Source organism: Gopherus flavomarginatus, chromosome 3, assembly GCF_025201925.1.
Source record: "Gopherus flavomarginatus isolate rGopFla2 chromosome 3, rGopFla2.mat.asm, whole genome shotgun sequence".
Classification (NCBI taxonomy): Eukaryota; Metazoa; Chordata; order Testudines; family Testudinidae; genus Gopherus; species Gopherus flavomarginatus.
In genome coordinates, this window is record NC_066619.1 from 84,079,146 (window position 1) to 84,098,169 (window position 19,024).

The 19,024-nt window shown below is 41.3% G+C and overlaps 1 protein-coding gene across 4 annotated transcripts in view; it reads left to right on the forward strand.

Annotated features, from left to right (window-relative positions):
• ROR2 (receptor tyrosine kinase like orphan receptor 2) overlaps positions 1-19,024 on the forward strand; it is a 223,833-nt gene that overhangs the window by 150,933 nt on the left and 53,876 nt on the right. For 3 of the 4 annotated variants that reach the window (XM_050945658.1, XM_050945661.1, XM_050945659.1), the window contains exon 2: positions 14,361-14,438. In XM_050945658.1, the coding sequence (XP_050801615.1) occupies positions 14,361-14,438 (78 nt within the window). Of the gene's footprint in view, positions 1-12,677; positions 12,731-14,360; positions 14,439-19,024 lie in introns of those variants that run through there. The other variant, XM_050945660.1, reaches the window with a different exon arrangement.

The following is a 19,024-nucleotide window of genomic DNA, read 5'->3' on the forward strand; positions in this document are numbered from 1 at the left end:
GAGCTCCATGACTTTCTCCCTTTCAAGGGAAAAAAAAAAAGTTTGAGTTTTTATATGTTCCTGAATATATTGACTTAGTGGTCTGTGCTTTTGCTTCAGAGCTGTTTAACATCGATATAGTTTCTACATATGAAACGATGTGTATTTGTGATACCTAGTCAACTTAGTGGTTCATAAGTTGCAAAAATCCCATATGACTTTGAAGAGTCTTCATGGCTTAAATGACTCAAGTGTTTTATGTCATAAATACCATAGAGTTTTATTATTAACTATTTGAAACATGGTTTTATTTGACCATGGCCATCTCTTTTTATTAATATTCACAAAGACTGTTTTCCTTGTCCCTTCCTATTATGGGTATATAGACAATATAGTTTCTCCATTTAGTATAGAAAAATATGGCCTGTATTAGTAGACAACCTTTATGGACTCCTGATGGTTTCCTCTACTGACCTTTGCTCTAGCAAGTGTGTTTTCACCTTAATTCATGTTCTTCTCTTAGCTTTTCTAGTTTCATGATTTCTAAACTAAACTCCTTTAAATGTTTCATTGAGGAGTAAGTCCTTGGCAATTCAGGACTTGTTTTACAGTTAAAACTCTGAAAATTATGCTAATTGCTGAACACTCCCTGTTTTCATGCCTGGATCTTTCTAGCTGTCTTATCTTAGGTGAATATATATCCTCCACCCCGGTCATATCTGAGAACCTTACAATTTGTATCATATTTATTATTGTATTTATCCTCACAACACCCTATTTTACAGATGGGGGACACATTTTGAAGTTAGTGGGAGTTAAGCACCTACACACTTTTTTGAAAATCCCACAAGGTGCCTATCTGCATCTCTAGGTGCTTAAATACCTTTGAAGATCTGGTGATTTAACCAGGGCCATTCAGGAAATCTGTGGCAAAGCAGAGAATTGAACTCAGATCTTCTATGGCCCAGAGTAGCACCCTGACCACTGAACCATATTTCTGTCTCTCAATTATAACAAAACCAGACAAGGTGGATTATACTCTACCTTTTTTTAAAGATCTTTTTGACTGACAATTTGTATACCATAGCTTAGCTTTTTCAGAAAAAATTTGTATCTGAAAATGGGAACTTAAAAATGAAACCATAACTACACTGTTGCTACAACGTTATAATAGTTTCTCAGTGAGGTTTTTACTCTGAAGGAGATCTGAATAAATATTCCATGTGTGTCTCTCATTTGACCTTTCATTTTTAAGATGCAAATATGAAATACAGAGCCAAGAATTTAAGTCATTTAATAGCTTAACTCATAAAATGTGAGCTGTGTAAATGGAAGGGCAAAAGATTAATAGGGAGTTGGAAACGCTGCATGGTATAGAACATGCATAAATGATATGAGGAGTCTGAATGAATCAGGTGATTTGCTGAACTCTGTGTATGAAGCTCTAGTAGTATTATTTTAAATGGCTGGATTGGTTCTGTATTTAACATTGACCTGATGGTACAGATAGAGGCACCTGGAGGATTTGTAGTATATCTACTTTTTACACATCTTCAGTGTAAGGTTTTTCTTTTTGGAAGTGGGATGGAGTTTCCTGTGGAGATCAAGATCATTCCAGCTTTACGTAGATTCAGCTTTTTTTAAAAAAACTGATACTACATTGAATAACATGTATTATCTCTTTTTGGGGACATGCATTTGATATTTGAGGATCAGTTTTCAAACATAGGCAAATTAATATATCGTAATAAGCATAAGAGCACAAACATTCAGATTAATATATGTGTGCAGATTCCTTTTTTGAGTGCCTAGGTGTCAGTTTATGGGATTTTGAAGTCTATTAAGATGCACTCATTTGAAAATTGAGCACCCCCTATACAGAAATCCACCCTGGAAATCTTGTTTGTAGATAATACTGGAGAGGGTTGCATGAAGGTGATATAGCATGCATTGCTTGAAACCTTATTTTAATTTTATGCAAAAATTTCTGACCAAAAAAGTGAATGAATTAACCACTGTCAAGGTTGATTGGCCCCAAATGTAAGCTAGCCCTCTAGTTCATTTATATTTTACTTCAATGTGTTTTTCTTGTTTTCTAAAAATGAACCATTTCAGTCCAGCAGTCATGAAAAACAGAACAAATTTAGTGAAGGAAGACTTATGTTAAGGGAACAAGTTTCATGATTCCAAGAAAGATGCTTATAAATAATGAGAATGACTTATATATATCTGGGCCCTGACCCTTGTAATATGGCTTCTTATTTAGATGTGTGTTGAGGTTTAGTTAGTTGTAAGGTTGGCATTTCTCTTAGGGTATGTCTACACTATGAAATTAGTTTGATTTAATGGAAGTCGATTTTTAGAAATCGATTTGATACAGTTGATTCTGTGTGTCCCCACTAAGCGCATTAAGTTGGCGGTGTGCGTCCACAGTACTGAGGCTAGTGTCGACTTTTGGAGTGTTGCACTGTGGTAGCTATCCCATAGTTCCCGCAGTCTCCACCCCCATTGGAATTCTGGGTTGCGCTCCCAATGCCTGATGGGGCAAAAAATTGTCGCGGGTGGTTCGGGGTACATGTCATCAGCCCCTCTTTTTCCCAAGAGCAATGGGAAAAAATCATTTCTCTCCTTTTTTCCTGGGTTACCCGTGCAGATGACATACCACAGCAAGCCTGGAGCCCGGTCAGCTCACTGTCACCTTACGTCTCCTGGGTGTGCTGCTGATAGACGCGGTACTGCAGTGCTGCACAGCAGCAACTCCTTGCCTTTGCAAGTTGGCAAAGACGGTTGCCAGTCATACTGTACCGTCTGCTGCTTTGCAAGTTGGCAAAGATGATTACCAGTCATACTGTACCGTCTGTTGCTGTCATGGGTGCTCCTGGCTGGCCTCGGTGAGGTCAGTTGGGGGTACCTGGACAAAAATGGAAATGACTTCAGATCATTCTCTTTTTAAGTTTTATGTAATGGAGATTCAGTTCTGCCTGAATATCATGCCAGCTGGAGGCATCTGTCTCAGGCTTCTCTCCCAGTCAGCAGCACTGCGCGGTTGCACCTACCCCAGCCTACGCCTTGCTCCTATGACTCATGAAGCCTGGACAGTAGTAAGGAGCAGCCCAACTATAGGCTGAGCAAGTGCAGAATCGTGATTCACTATACTTCCTTGTAAGCCAACCGCCCTCCCCTTCCCCCTTTTATCTCTGCTTGCAGAGGCAATAAAGTCAGTGTTTCAAATTCATGCATTCTTTATTATTTCATCACACAAATGAGGGGGATAACTGCCAAGGTAGCCTGGGAGAGGTGGCGGAGGAGGGGAGAAGGGAAGGAAAAGGGCACTTGTTGAATGACAGCCTTCTGACCACTGGAGTGGAGTGGTTGAGTGCCTGGAGCCTCCCCTCTCCCTCCATGTTCTTGGGCGTCTGGGTGAGGAGGCAGCTATGGGAGGAGGGAGAGTGGTTAAACGGGCTGAGCGGCATTCTCTCCAGCTGATGTTCCTGAACCTTCACCAGATGCCGGATCATGATCTGTTTGTTCCCACAGTAACCCTAGCGTTCCATCCTGCCTCCTCTGATCTTCCTGCCGCCACCTCTCCTCATGTTCACTGGCCACTTTCCTATCCTGTTGTATTGTGTCCCTCCACACTTTCTGCTGAGCTCTTTCAGTGCGGGATGCCTGCATGAGCTCAGAGAACATTTCATTGCACATGCATTTTTTTCACTGCCTTATCTGAGAGAGCCTTTGGGACAGAGGAGGGAGGCTTGAAACATTTGCAGCTGTGGGAGGAAAAAAAGGAGAGAAGTATTTTAAAATATGCATTTTACAGAACAATGGGTATACTCTTTCACAATAAACAACACTATTCACATTACATAGCACATGTGATTTCGGTACAAGGTCATTTTTTGCAGCTTATATTGAGTGCCTGCAGCTTTGGTGTTAGAGATCAAACATGCCAGGCAACAGAATTCGGCTTGCAGGTGGCCATGGTAAGCCATAGTCTTTTGGCTTCTGCAACTTTCATAACAGCAGTGCCCTCGGCCCATTGAGTTGTCCATTTAGGGCTGCGGTTTTCTTGTTAACATGCAGCAGCAGAAACCAAATTAACCCTCCCCTTTTCTCTGGGATGATGGCTTTAACCCACAGACAAACAGCCTAGTAGGAATGGCCACTTATGAATGTCCCCTTAATTAAATTCCCGTATTTCAACCAAGTTACCATGAACGATATCACTCTCCTGAGGAGATAAAGAATGGATATTACCTGAATGCCAGCAAACACTGGGCTTCCAGGCTTTGTCATGCAATGATACCACATTACTTGCTACTAGCATGGCATGGTCAAGTGTCCTACCATGGAGGACAGAATAAGGCTGCTCTCCCCAGAAACCCTCTGCAAAGGCTTTTGGAGTACCTCCAGGAGAGCTTCTTGGAGATGTCCCTGGAGGATTTCCGCTCCATCCCCAGACATGTTAACAGAGTTTTTCAGTAGCTGTACTGGCCACGAATGCATCCCAAGTCCTCAGGGCAAATTAATCATTAAAAAACGCTTGCTTTTTAAACCATGTTTTATATTTACAGAGGTACACTCACCAGAGGTCCCTTCCATGGCTTCATGGTCCGGGATACTGCCTTGGGAGGGATGGGAGGGTATTTCAGTCAGGGTGAGAAAAAGATCCTGGCTGTTGGTGAGAACGGTATGCTGTGTGCTCACTTCAACCTCATCGTCGTCCTCCTCATCTTCCCCGTCTACAAAATCCTCAGGCATGGCGACTGAGAGTACCCCATCATCAGAGTCCACTGACAGGAGTGGGGTAGTGGTGGCAGCCCCCTGTAGAATTGCCTGCAGCTCAGCATAGAAGCGGCATGTCTGTGGCTCTGTCCCGGAGCGTCCATTTGATTCTTTGGCTTTTCTGGTATGCTTGTCTCAGCTCCTTAAGTTTCACACGGCACTGTGAGTCCCTGTTGTGGCCTTTCTCCATCATGGCCTTGGAGATTTTTTTCAAATGTTTTGGCATTCTCTCTTTTGGAATGGAGTTCTGATAGCATGGATTTGTCTCCCCATATCAGATCCAGATCTCAGATCCAGTACCTCCCGTACAGCCCATGCTGGAGCTCTTTTTTGATTCTGGGACTGCATGGTCACCTGTGCTGATGAGCTCTGCATGGTTACCTGTGCTGATCAGCTCTCCACGCTGAGCAAACAGGAAATGAAATTGAAAAGTTCACGGAGCTTTTCCTGTCTACCTGGTCAGTGCATAAGAGTTCAGATTGCTGTCCAGAGTTGTCATAATGGTGCACTGTGGGATAGCTCCCGGAGACCAATACCCTTGAATTGTGTCCACACGAACCCTAATTCAAACCAGCAATGTTGATTTCAGCACTACCCCCCTCGCCAGGGAGGAGTACAGAAATTGCTTTTAAGAGCCCTTTATGTCGACAAAAACGGCTTCATTGCGTGGATGGATGCAGGGTTTTTTTTATTTAACACTGCTAAATTCGACCTAAACTCGTAGTGTAGACCAGGCCTGAAGTTAAACATTCCTCTATCATGTGAATTTGCTGGTTAGCTCTTGTTGAAGTTAGAGCAGGCTGACTCAAATTCTAACATTTTAATAGTGAAAGCTCCTATTGCTGTCAATTTAGCTTGAGCTCACGTTAAAAGATACTTTCCCTGAGGAATCAAAAAATCAACTTTTACTTTGAAATAATTGTTTAGATAACTTCACAGTGTGCTGTGTGTGTTCTAAGAACTGTATGTAATGCCTCTGGCACCAAACAACTGAAACAAAAAGTATAGACCTTTTCCTCCTTTTTTTGTATTTTTATGTGAAATGACAACTGTCACAGAAAAAGTAGAGCTCCTAATCTTCTGTAACTATAAAAGCAGTGTACTGATCATGTAGTACTAACTGTATCTTTTGTGGACTGTTCACTGCTCTTTACAGGTTTGCCAAGCCTAGTTTGCAATTGGTTGCCAGGGGCTGAAGATGTTGGAAAAGGAATTTCAATGAAAGGCCCTGATTCAGCAACCTAAATAGCCTGCTTCCCAAATCCAAAGTAATCAGATTGACAGCTAAATCAAAGCCGACAATGGGTCCTTTGTTTGGGGAGTTCTAGAGGTTAGTAATTGACAGAAGGACAACAAAGTTTTATGATGAAAAGAACAGAATATTAGGGGGTATTAAACTGAAGTTTTTTTTCTTTTGGGAGTATTATATTATTGAAATAAAGATAGAACTTAAGTCAAAAGTTGACATAGTGAGTGGTAAAGGGGGTTGTGTTACTGTTTTAAATCTAGACAATTTCAGCTCCTGGATTAGTATATATTGATAAGTGGAAGGAGTGGACAGAACTAAGATCTATGGTTTGGTCCTCAACCATAATTTAAAAATAATTCTTTTTAAATATAAAAATGGTTAGTATTTAAGAAGTGGGAGTTTACACGTAATCTGTTTTGGGGTTGTTGGTTTTTTTTGTATATCTGATAAACATGCCATATAATATATTTTTTAATAGGATTACATCCATAAACATTATCAACTCTATTTATTACAACTGATTTGCATATACTGAGATCCCTGAACTAAAGAAATAGTTAAATTCTGGAATGACTATTTAACTATTACTTTACCAGTAGCATATGCCCTGTGATTAGACTTTTTGTTCAACTGAGAAATCACCAATTCTGTGTTAGTACTCATGCTATGGCAATCTTGCCTCTGCCTTACAGGATGTTTACTCCTGTGCCAGTTCATGAGGAGTCCCAAGAATTTTTATAAAAGGCGGCCTAAACTGTTTACTCCCCAAATCCCTGCCAAGTTGGCCACTTTTCCTCATGTTCTGTGACAAAAGAGTACAGTCTGAAAGGGATGGAACTGATAGAGGAAGGGATAATACCACGCTTAGCGTAAGAGTTGATTTTTATATCCAAATTGAGCAAGGACAGTGATTTTTACACTACTGTTTTTCTTTCTGAAATTTGCAATGATGGCTGCATCCTTGCAAAGTATGTGCAAAAATACAGGCTGTTCTCTTATGTTTCCTTTTATTGAATAATTAATAGATTTTTTAAAAAATAAAATCTTTCTAACTAGCTTAAGGCATACAAGCTCTTATGGAACTAAAAGATTTCTTATCTATGCAACCAACAAATATAGTACACACAATGAGCTAACCAAACTGCTAGAACCTAGTGATGAGACTTACTGCTCTTCCAGATTTTATCAGTATACTTTAATTGCTTAGTAGCAAAAGGTTAGGAGTTCATTTCACACACCTGTCTTTGAGTCTTATTCTTTATGGCCAATGTATGCCTGTGTCTGTAGTCTTACTGTTTATGACCAATGTATAAATCAACCAATCCAAAGAGAGCAGTACCATCCGATGGTGCTATCTTTCAGATAAAGCATTAAAGATGAAATTATGTCTATCTTTCTTCTGTCTGTGGTTTCCTGAGGATCTGTTCTGTTGGCCTGAGAGATTAATGGCTCCTTTTTCTGTAGGTCTGCATTTTCAAAGGGGATTATTGACACTCTGGTTACTGAGTGCTCCACAGTAGCCATGGTGGTTTGTCTGACTTCAGTTAACTACATATTTACATACCAGCATGCTACTCAGCTAACATTTTAGCAATGTGAGTTGATACTATCGCAGCTTGGCTTCAGATCATGAGCATTTCTCTCCAAGTCAATTGTTTAATAATAGCTGTTTGCATACAGTTAATGTGATGGCAGTTCATCCTCCATCTGTTCTTTCATATCTGTAATCCTCATTGCTCATTTGCGTATCCATCCTTTGCTAGTTGATGTATGTGACGTTGCAGTCTATATGGTTTTATAAAAATATGCTAATGAGTGAATATAATGTAACTGGAATATGCTTCATGCAAAAGGACTCTTGTAAGGTATCATTACAAAGCTTATAATCTACTGAGTATGATCATTCTATTTGTATAAATGTACCTCTCTGGTATCTGAAACTAGAAATATGAAATATAACTATGAGGGCCTATTGTAATTATGCAAAGTGTGGGCATTAATAGTGGTTTGGATTCTTGATGGCTCCCATTAACCAGGATAATTGTCTGCAGATGGCTCTGTTTTACCTCTAAGTCTTCCTGTATGTCTGTGTGCTGGCAAGTTGACAATGAAGTCTTGCAGTGACATGTGATCATGTCACCTGAACTAGAATCCATCTTTAACCTGGTGCCTTTCCATTGAGAAGGAGGGGGTGGGAACCCAGAGAGGGACAAAGAATTCCCACCTTATGCAAAAGATATAAAGGGGTGGAAGAGAACAAAAGGGAGAGAGGAGCCATCATGAAGAATCCCCTAGCTACCACCTGAGCTGGAACAAGAGCTGCACCCAGGGGAAAGAATTGTGCCTAGGCCTGGAAGGTGTCCAGTCTGATGAAAAAACTTAACTGAAGCATCTCTGAGGGTGAGATTATCTGTCTTCAGCTTGATTAGACATAGATTTATTTTGCTTGGTGACTTACTTTGTTCTGTCTGTTACTACTTGGAACCACTTAAATCCTACTTTCTGTATTTAATAAAATCACTTTTTACTTATTCATTAACTCAGAGTATGTATTAATACCTGGGGGAGCAAACTACTGTGCACATTTCTCTATCAGTGTTACAGAGGGAGAACAATTTGAGTTTACCCTATATAAGCTTTATACAGGGTAAAAGGGATTTATTTGGGTTTAGACCCCATTGGGAGTTGGGCATCTGAGTGTTAAAGACAGGAACACTTCTGTGAGCTGCTTTCAGGTAAACCTGCAGCTTTGAGGCAAGTAATTCAGATCCTAGGTCTTTGCTGAAGCAGACGGAAGTGTCTGGCTCAGCAAGACAGGGTGCTGGAGTCCTGAGCTGGGATGGAAAGCAGGGGTAGAAGTAGTCTGGGCACATCAGGTGGCAGCTCCCAAGCGGGGTTCTGTAATCTAACCTGTCACAACAAACTTGAGTTTTGTTGCGAACACAATGGCAAAATGAGGACAGACACATTCATGGAATAAACAGCTGGTCACAATTTTTAATGTATTTTAACACAGTGGAGGGTCACTACCTGTCCATCACTCATACTCTTTTATAGCAACTATTTAATAGGTTGCAGTGAGGGGGTTACATGCTCCTTACAATATAATCTGTAACTTGGGGTTGGTTCTCCTCAGCCTACCTACTGGGATTTAACTTACTCTTGAGTTCTGGCATCCTCCTCCCTGCAAGGGGGACCTTGGCTCATGAGGGCCACAAGGTCTTACTTTATCTCATGAGCCCCAAGCCCATCACCAAAATATTTTACCTCTGGGAACCATTCATTTTTCTTTTAATGCACTGGAAACCAGCTGCAAGTTGTGATGAATTAATGACTCAACCTGAATACCTCAGTTAGGTACTAAATGCATTCCTGCTTAACCCTCTGTGGCTTGTAGATACTGGGAGAAAGGCGGCAAACTCCGTGGTCCTCTGTCAAATTCCTTCCTGACCCCCAAATGGGCAATGAGCTAGACCACAGCATCTGTCAGGTTGGCTTCCCATTCCTAGGCCAGTATGGGTAGAGTAGGGTCGCTGGAATGGATCTGAAAGAGGCTCCACATGGCCCATGTACTAGGTTAAATGCTAGGAGCTGGAGCATGCTGGCCAATTAGCACCCTTCTCCCCTCAGATGGCCAACAGGGGATCAAGACTCCCATAAGGGAAGGAGGAGCTATCTGGTATCCCTCAGTGAGTATCTTCCTTCCCTCTTCAGTGCCAGCCCCATCCAGTCTTCCACCCACTGAAGTGAATGAGTGACATTTTTTGGTAAAGTTGAGCAACACTGCTGGAATTACATGAAGTCTGGTGTTTTTGTCACATCTGAAATGAATGTAATCACATACAGCTAGATCTTATCTACCAGCAGTTATCTACTTGTAAAGACACTGTAGCACAAACATAAAAGTCATGCATCTGAAAAGATCCAGTAGGTCTGCTCCTCTATCGCTACCAATTAAAGTACTGGGTGACATGGCAGCCACCCAGTTACAGATTCTCCCCCTAGTTGTAATAGCAGGAATATCTAAACCATGGCCTTAAATGCATAATAGTTTTAATTCTGTTTACAATATGAAGAATAGCTTGATCCTTCAAGTTTTAAAACCGTTTATTTTCCAGACTCCCAAGAAAATTAATTTAGGAACACAGATACGATATACCATTATTGCTGTTACTTTTATTTTTATTTGTAATTATTGTTCATATGCTTAGTAATAAATATACTGTGAACTCTGCAGGAAATCAGTAAAGAGCTTTGCCACCTCAAGGAATTTACAGTCTAGAATGGTCAGACAGAATGCCCTGGAAGGAAATAAACTGAAGGCTTTTTGTTCAGTTCATGTGTGAATGATGGTTTGATAAATGCATGGGAAGAAAGGAAGAAATGGAAGAGTAGCAAAGAGGAAGGGGAAAATGGGACATCAGAGCTGGGATTTTGACACAGCAGAGTGGGGAAGGGATGCATTGACACACAAGGTCTGAGATGTAGGCTGGAAAAGAAATGTGTGGGGTCTTGAAAGGACTACCAGCGGTGTAGACATGATGCAGAGATCACAAGGAAGCTGGCTCCCTCTGCCATAGCAATCCAGGGATTGAATGAGTGAGGGATACATCATGATCATTATCTGTTTTAGCTCAGCACTGTGAATCCAGTTCTATCAGAAGAGAATGTATTAAGATGTCAGGAATGTAAAATTATGAAGAATTGAGAGAAGCAGTCAACAGGAATGGAGAAGCGGGTGCATGAACTCTTCCTCTGAGCACCTCTCTGCACTTTTGAATCAGTGGTTCTCTCATATTGTTTAATTTAAAGGGAAAAAGCTTTCCATGTGCAAAATGACTTATTGGCAGGTCTGATCCAGAGGTACGTACAGTGTAAAATCTTTGGAATATTTCATGTTGAACACAGCTCTGTTTTGCTTTAACTCTTAGTTCAGAAATATCAGGGTTAGAATTAGGGCTGTCAATTAACACACTCTTAAACAATAATAGAATACAAATTTAAATTTATTATAAATATTTTGGATGTTCCTACATTTTCAAATATTGCTTTCAATTACAACAGAATACAAAGTGTACAGTTCTCACTTTATATTATTTTTGATTAAAATATTTGCACTGTAAAAAAACAAAATAAATAGTATTTTTCATCTCACTTCATACAGATAAATACTTTAGTGAAATCTCTCTATCATGAAAGAACAACTTACAAATGTAGAATTATTTTTTTACATAATTGCACTCAAAAACAAAACAATGTAAAACTTTAGAGCCTTCAAGTCCACTCAGTCCTACTTGTTCAGCCAGTAGCTAAGACAAACAAGTTTGTTTACATTTACAGGAGACTATGCTGCCCATTTCTGATTTACAGTGTCACCTGAAAGTGAGAACAGGCGTTCACAGGCACTGTTGCTGGCCTTGCAAGGTATTCATGTACCAGATATGTTAAACATTCATATGCCTCTTCATGCTTCTACTTCTAGACTTCTAAAGTTTTACATTGTTGTGTTTTTTTAGTGTAGTTGTATTAAAAAAAATTCTACATTTGTAAGTTGCACTTTCATGATAGACATTGCACTGCAGTGCTTTTATGAGGTGAACTGAAAAATACTATTTTGTTTTTTACAGTGTAAATATTTGTAATAAAGAATAATAATTTCTCCCTCTCGTCTTCTACACTCTCCTCCCTTCCACTGTGAGACACTGTACACTTTGTATTCTGTATTGTAATTGAAATCAATATATTTGAAAATGTAGAAAAACATCCAAAAATATTTATAATAAATTTAAATTGGTATTCTGTTGTTAGCAGTGTGATTAAAACAGTGATTAATTGTGACTATTTTTATCTTGCGATTAATTGTGATTATTTTTTAATTGTTTGGCAGGCCTAGTTAAAATTTAGCATTCATAATAAATATGGTTTAAAAAAGAAAACTTTCAGATTAGAATATTTAAAAGATAAAATGTTTCTTTCATTAAAGCGACGGTTGAAAATGGCAGATCTGTTTTGGACTTATAATTTACAGCCCACACAGGATTTTTCAGTTTTAACATTGCTTAGTCATGGAGACTTTGCTGGTATATACTGTCTGTGGTTTGTAATTATTTTCTGATAAGGCACATCTGGAGACAAATGTTTTTGCCAGACATAAACATACCAAGCACAAGGAGGAATTACATAAAACTATTATTAAAACGTTTTAAAATCAGCAGATGCTTTTGTCTCGTTCCATTCTAATGTGAGAGTTAAAAAACACCAACTAGGGATGTGGGTGTAGGAAGAGAGAGACTGCTGTGCGAGTGCGCTCTCTCTCTCTCTCTCTCTCTCCCTCTCTCTCTCTCTCGGCTTCTCGTGTTTGTCACTTTTGAGAATCCCACTTAACTGATAAACCAATGGAAAACATAGGAAATAAAGTTGAGCATAGATCAATAACATAAAAGAAAATAGTCAAGGACACTTAAATCATTGCATGGGCATTGAAAATTACATAGAGGAGTGTGAGTGTAGGTAACTCCTCTATGTATCATAACTGAGCCTGTCCAGTTTTATAAATAAAAATGTGTCCTGTTCTTTTGTAATTCCCAGTGTACTCCGATCACTTGAAGAAGTCATCAGTTGAGAGCTTAACATTCAGAGTAGGCTGGGTTTATGCACATGTGACTCAAAAACCCGCTCATCAGGATTGTCACACTCTGCCTTCCACTCCAACTCTTGGTATGAGACCTTGCCTTTGGCTTCACTGTGCCAAAAAAAAAAAAAGGGGGAAAAAAAAAGAAGAAAAAGTGTGTGTGTATTTTTACAGCAGAATAATTAACATATGTTAGCTGTCCCACTGAACAAATCCTAGTGGAGACAAGGCAGTGTAATTTTTACCTAAGTAGCTAGATGAAGTGAACCACAAGAGAGAGTCTAGGATTATGAAATACATTGGCTTGGATCCACAAAGGCACTTGGGCACAGTGAAAGACACTGGAATCCTCAAAGCCTGAGTTAGTGCCTAGGCTCCCGATACAATGCGTGGGGAGAGAGAGGTGCTTGAGAATGGGAGCCATAACGGCCAGCCATGCTAGCCAATGGGAGATGCCAGGGAGGGGTGTTCCCAAGCCCCACGTGCTCACGGAGTTCAGTGCCCAATATCTGAGCTGCAGGGAAGCATCTATCTCAGTTTGAGCTGGGAACCCCTCTGGTGGAGGTAGTGGCTGAGCCGTTTCTTGCGAGAAGTAGTTTTAGTGAAAGCAGCACTATAACTGTACCTCTTATAAATCCACCTCTCCCTGTTGCTGAAAGAATGTTTTAAAACAAAAAAGCTGTCAAAAACCTGCAACAGTAGTCATAATGTTGGCAAGAACCATAAAAATAAAAGCCTGTGGATGCTGTCTCTACTGCTCTTCAGGAGCAGCCAACTAACAGTTTCCAGTGCTGTTCTGAGATATTGTATAGTCGTGCGTAAACAAAAAGGTGAACAAAAATATATTAATTTCAACACTATTAGGAATACTGGAGTAGGGGGAAGGGAGTTCAGTGTGCTGGTCTGACCTAGAGTAAATGGTGGATTCTCTGTAACTTGAAGTCTTTAAATCAAGATTTGAGGACTTCAGTAACTAAGTTAGAGGTTATGGGTTTATTTCAGAAGTGGGCGGATTTGTGGCCTGCAATGTGCAGGAGGTCAGGCTAGATGATCATGATGGTCCTTTCTGGCCTTAAAGTCTATGAGTGTGCACTAACGGTAAAATGATAGAACTGGCTGGGGAAAATATTAGATTTTCAGGCCCCTAATTCTAAGAGACTTTTAGAAATAGCAAATAATGTGTAGTTATAGAACACTTTGATTTGAATTCTTTTGCTGTCTTTCAATGCCTTGATGGGTGGTTAGATCATCATTCAAAAGGTGGTGTTAGGGTTGGGAAGCACAAGGCATCAGGGGTGGGTCTGACCTGTGAAAATAGAATTTAAATCAATTTAATATATTCTCAAAAGCAAGTCTTATGCCATGTTTTGCTTGAGAATGTCAGAGTTCAATTAATGATTAATCTGATTTGACAAAGGAGGTTTGCTGAAAGTATTTGAATTTTATTTTTTGTATGGATAGAACCGTAACACACTTTTTAATGCTGTCACCGTGTAAAGCACAATACCTTCAATTTGTTGTGCTGAATAGATTTTACAGTCAATAAGGGCTAATTCCTGATCCCCTTGAAGTCAATGGGAATTTTGCCACGGGCTTTAGTGGGAGCAGGTTTTGGCCCCAAGTGAATTTAAATACCCAATATCTTAATTCTGCTTAAGAGAAAGATCAACTCAATCTCAACTAGTTTAAAATTTTAATGGTTTATTTTTCACTTAGGTGAAATGGAGATACCAGATTCCAATGATCCTCTGAGTCAAGTGGATGGACATGACAGGCAAATTCCAACACCTAAAGGTAAAAATAAGAATGATTTCAATTTTTTTTGAGTAAAAATGTACTTTAAAATGTACTATGCAAAGGAGTCATTTTTGTTATGTACTTTCTTTATTTACCCAGGCATCAATATGTTGTGAGAAAGAGGGCATGCCTACACAAACCCTTACTGCCTGACAAGCTGGGGTGTAAATCTACAGTACTCCAGCATGCTGCGTGGTAGCTATCTGTGTGGACCCTACTGATGTGTACTAAAAGTTCTGTAGTGTGCATAGACATACTGCTGTACCACAAGGCTTGCATAGACATGCCCCTATTGTGTCCCAAATGTGACTTAATATTGGTATGGAAAATACCCTCACCAGTGATCTCATCTAGATTCAAGGAGTTTCATCGATTAATTCCTGTTTAAACTTTCCTTCAGAAACTTGTTGGGTAATTTGATGACTGAACCACAAAAAAAAAAAAAAAAGGAAAAAAGAAAAAGTAAAAGAAACTACTTTTTTTTTTTCATACTCAGTAAAACCATATCATTATGTTACTCAATAGGCAGCATAAAAAGTGACATACCTATGAGATGCTACATTCCAGTTTGGATACAATCTCAGGAAATGCATGTTTGCATTACTTACCTGTATTTTGACATGACTGTTTTTGATAATGTCTTCCTGCCAGCTCCCTTACCACATACAATACTAAAGCAAGGTCACAGTGGGGAAAGGAATATAGTGACAAAGCCCCAGAACTGCCACTATATAAAGGATGCTATAAACAAGCAAAATACTATTAATTGACTAGAATAATGGTCAAGATGTAGTATCATTAAACTCCATACTACTGATAATATTACAGAACAGGGATTTGAGGAGGAGATGGGGACAGAATGATATGGCCCTTTTGAAATTATTGCATCTTGGGGACTAATGAGCATATTTTTCAGCAAAGCTGCTATTTATCTCTTCTTTTTTTCCTCTTGTTTGGGGAGAGTCATGTTTCATATTGTGTGTTGAATTTATATATCTTCACTGATTTAACAATTTTCTTCTTGTGCAATAATGCCATCTTTCTCTTTCCCTGCCCCCTCCCCCTTTGCTGTGGCAAGGTTTTCTTTCCCAGTGGTTGGATCTTCATGGTCATATTCTGTATAGTTGTCATAGTTAGTGTACATAGTTCTTAGAATTAGTGTATATAGTAGTTGTCCCTGTCATCAAGTGACTGTTCGCCCCAGGGGCTGGACATGCCTTATTCCCCAGGCTTCAAGCCATGTGCCTCTTGCAGCAAGCTCATGCCGTACATTAGCTGTCTAAAGTGGCTGGGTAGTCTCACGTCAAAGAGAAGGGCCAGATCTGCAGGGACTTCAAACCCCGTACCAGAAAAAGGGACATTCAAATGAAAGCCATTCTTATGGAGACGGCCCTCAGACCAGCCTCAGAACCAAGCCTCTCCGAATCGACACCGAGCACTCCTCCAGCGCCGTGTTCTTCCCAGCACCATTCTCCATCCCCAGTGCTGAAGAGGGACAAGCAGGGAGGAGCTGGCATAGTGAGACCTGAATCAGGCCACTTGTCCTCCCCTGAGCCATTGATGGCTCCACAGACTCCACTTACAGTGCCCACCACAGAATCCCAGGAGCAACCATGGAGCCAGACGGTTCCTGGCCTCCTTGGCATGGGAGGCTTTTCAGGCGGCGAAGGATCTGCTGTCCCTCCTGATCCCGCTGACTCCTAAGGACCCCCGCTGGCTAGGGCAACCAAGGTCAGAAGGGAAGAAGTCCGTCAAGCTCTGTCTCAGTATGAGGCACTGTCCAGAGGCAAGACCTCCATGCATTGATCGCCATCCTGACACTGCAATGCATTGATCGCCATCCTGACACTGGTCCCCATCTGTCAGCACTGCCCAGTGGTGAAAGCAGGTACTGCACTGCCATGGTCTCCAAGGGAAGAATCCTCTCAGGAGTCTGAAGGGGAATCCTTCGTTCCGTCCAAGACCTATCGATACCCAGCCTCCAGATTTCAGTACCAGCCCTCCTGCTGGCACCTAGCCACCAGGCCAGGACTGGCCAATTCATGAGACCTGATCCCGAAGGCCAAGGGGGATCTACAGCCTATGGTGGACCTGCATGGCCTCAACAAATATCTCAAGAAACTGAGGTTCTGCATGGTCTCTCTGGCCTCCATCATTCCCTTCCTGGATCCAGGAGACGGGTACACCACCCTTGACTTAAAAGATGCCTATTTCTACATCTCTATCTTCTGCAACCACAGAAGATTCCTCAGGTTCATAATGGGATAACGCCACTACCAATACACTGCCCTTCCCTTCTGTGTATCGGCAGCGCCATGGGTTTTGATGAAGTGTGTGGTGATGGCAGTGTTCCTCAGGCATCGAGGCATGCAAGTCTACCCATACCTTGATGACAGGTTGATCATAGGTCGGTCACTGGCTCAGCTGTAGCACAGCATCAGCACAGTTCAGGTCAACTTCCAGGAACTGGATCTATTGATAAACAAGCAGAAGTCAACCCTGGTCCTGGTTCAGAGAATAGCGTTCATGGGGGCAGTGCTCGATTCAACCCAGGCCATAGCCTCCCTACTGGCTGCCCATTTCCAAGCTATGTTGGATCGAATTTCCAAAGTCATGATCCACCCACTAACAACAGGTCGGGTCTGCCTCAAGCTGTTGGGTCACATGGCAGCATGCACCTACATGGTGCAGCGCACAAGGTTCAGTATGTTTCTGAACCTTTCAGTGGCAGCGCCACTCATGCTCCTACCCTGCCCAGACCACAGATGGTTGCTTCACTTGAGCCTCACCTCCCAGCACCTGATAACATGGTTGCTGAACCCTGAAGAGTAGACCTGCTTGGAACAGATTCAACAAGTCTTGCTAGGTAGTAGAAAACCTTCCACCAGGACTATCTACTTGGCCAAGTGGAGCCGTTTCATTTGTTGACCCTCCGAATAGAACATCTCTCTTCTGGTCCTCTCTGCAATCTATCTTGGACTGTCTGATGCACCTAAAGCATCAAAGTCTGGCTCTCTCATCTATTGAAGTTCACTTGGGAGTCATTTCAGCCTTCCACCCTCCAGTGCATGGCAGATGAGTGTTTTCCCATGAGATGACAGGTTTCTCCAGGGGCTGGAAAGACTCTATCCTCAGGTTCGTGATCCAATCCCTTCATGGGACTTAAACTTGGTCCGGTTGAGGCTCACTGGGTCTCCCTTCAAGCCGTTAGCATCATGCCCCATACTGCTTCTCTCTTAGAAGGTCGCCTTCCTGATGGCCATCACCTTGGCCTGAGGGTCTTTGAGATCAAAGTCCTGATATCAGAATACCCTTATATGGTGTTCTTCAAGGACAAGGTTTGGCTGTGCCCCCATCTGGCCTTCCTACCAAAGGTGATGTTGCAGTTCCACAACAACTAGGACATTTTTTTCCTGTCTTCTTTCCAAATCCTCACAAGACCATGAAGGAATATCAGTTTTGTACACTGGATGTTAGGCGTGCTCTGGCCTTCTATATTGAGAGTACCAAGCTCTTCCACAAGTCCACACAACTCTTCGTAGCAGTAACGGAAAGCATGAGCGAGCTACCTGTGTCATCCCAAAGAATCTTGTCCTGGATAACCGCCTGTATCTGAGCTTGCTATGAGCAGGCGAAGGTTCCACCTCTGGCCATCATGACTGCACATTCAATGAGAGCCCAGGCTTCATCAGCAGGCTTTCTCACACAAGTACTAATCCAGGATATCTGCAGAGCTGCCACATGGTCATCAGTTCATATCTTTGCGTCCCACTATGCCATCAACCAAGAGGCTCAGGATGATGTCAGTTTCGGTAGACCATTGTTGCAGTCAGCACATCCATGAGCCAACCTCTGGGATTATTGCTTATGAGTCACCTAGCATGAAATGTACATGAGCAAGCACTCGAAGTCAAAAACGGTTACTAACCTTTCATAACTGTTTTTCGAGATGTGTTGCTCATATCCATTCCATGACCCACCCTCCTACTCCTCTGTCAGAGTTACTGGCAAGAAGGAACTGAGTGTGTATGGGGCCAGTGGCGCATACGCATGTGACTCCAGAGAGGGCTGGAGCCAGCCCTACCGATACCACTTAGGGAAAAATATCCAGCAACTGTGTATGCGGCGCGCACACATCTATCATGGAATGGACATGAGCAACACATCTTGAAGACCAAGAGTTATGAAAAGTTAGTAACTGTTTTATATTTTGGTTTGCTGGCAACTCTGAAAAATTGGAAAGTGGAATTCATTTCAGGTCAAACTGAAAACAGTTTTTTTTGAAATATTAAGCAAATGTAAAAGCTGGAAAAAATGGAAGAATGACAGCTAAGATTTAAAAAAAATAGAAGCCTAAAGTTTGGCTCCAAATAAATATTTAGACACGGGTTTTTCTGAAAATTCCACCCTAAGGGAGTTAGTTGTCCAAGACCCAATGGAATTCTTTAGAATTTGAAGTAACTCTTAGATGCCTTTGAAATTTAACTTTCAAACTTTATAGCATGAGTTTCTGGGAGCTCAGTGCTTTTGAAAATTGGGCCATCTACGTGTGTGCCTGACCATCTAAACTGACAAATGCTCCC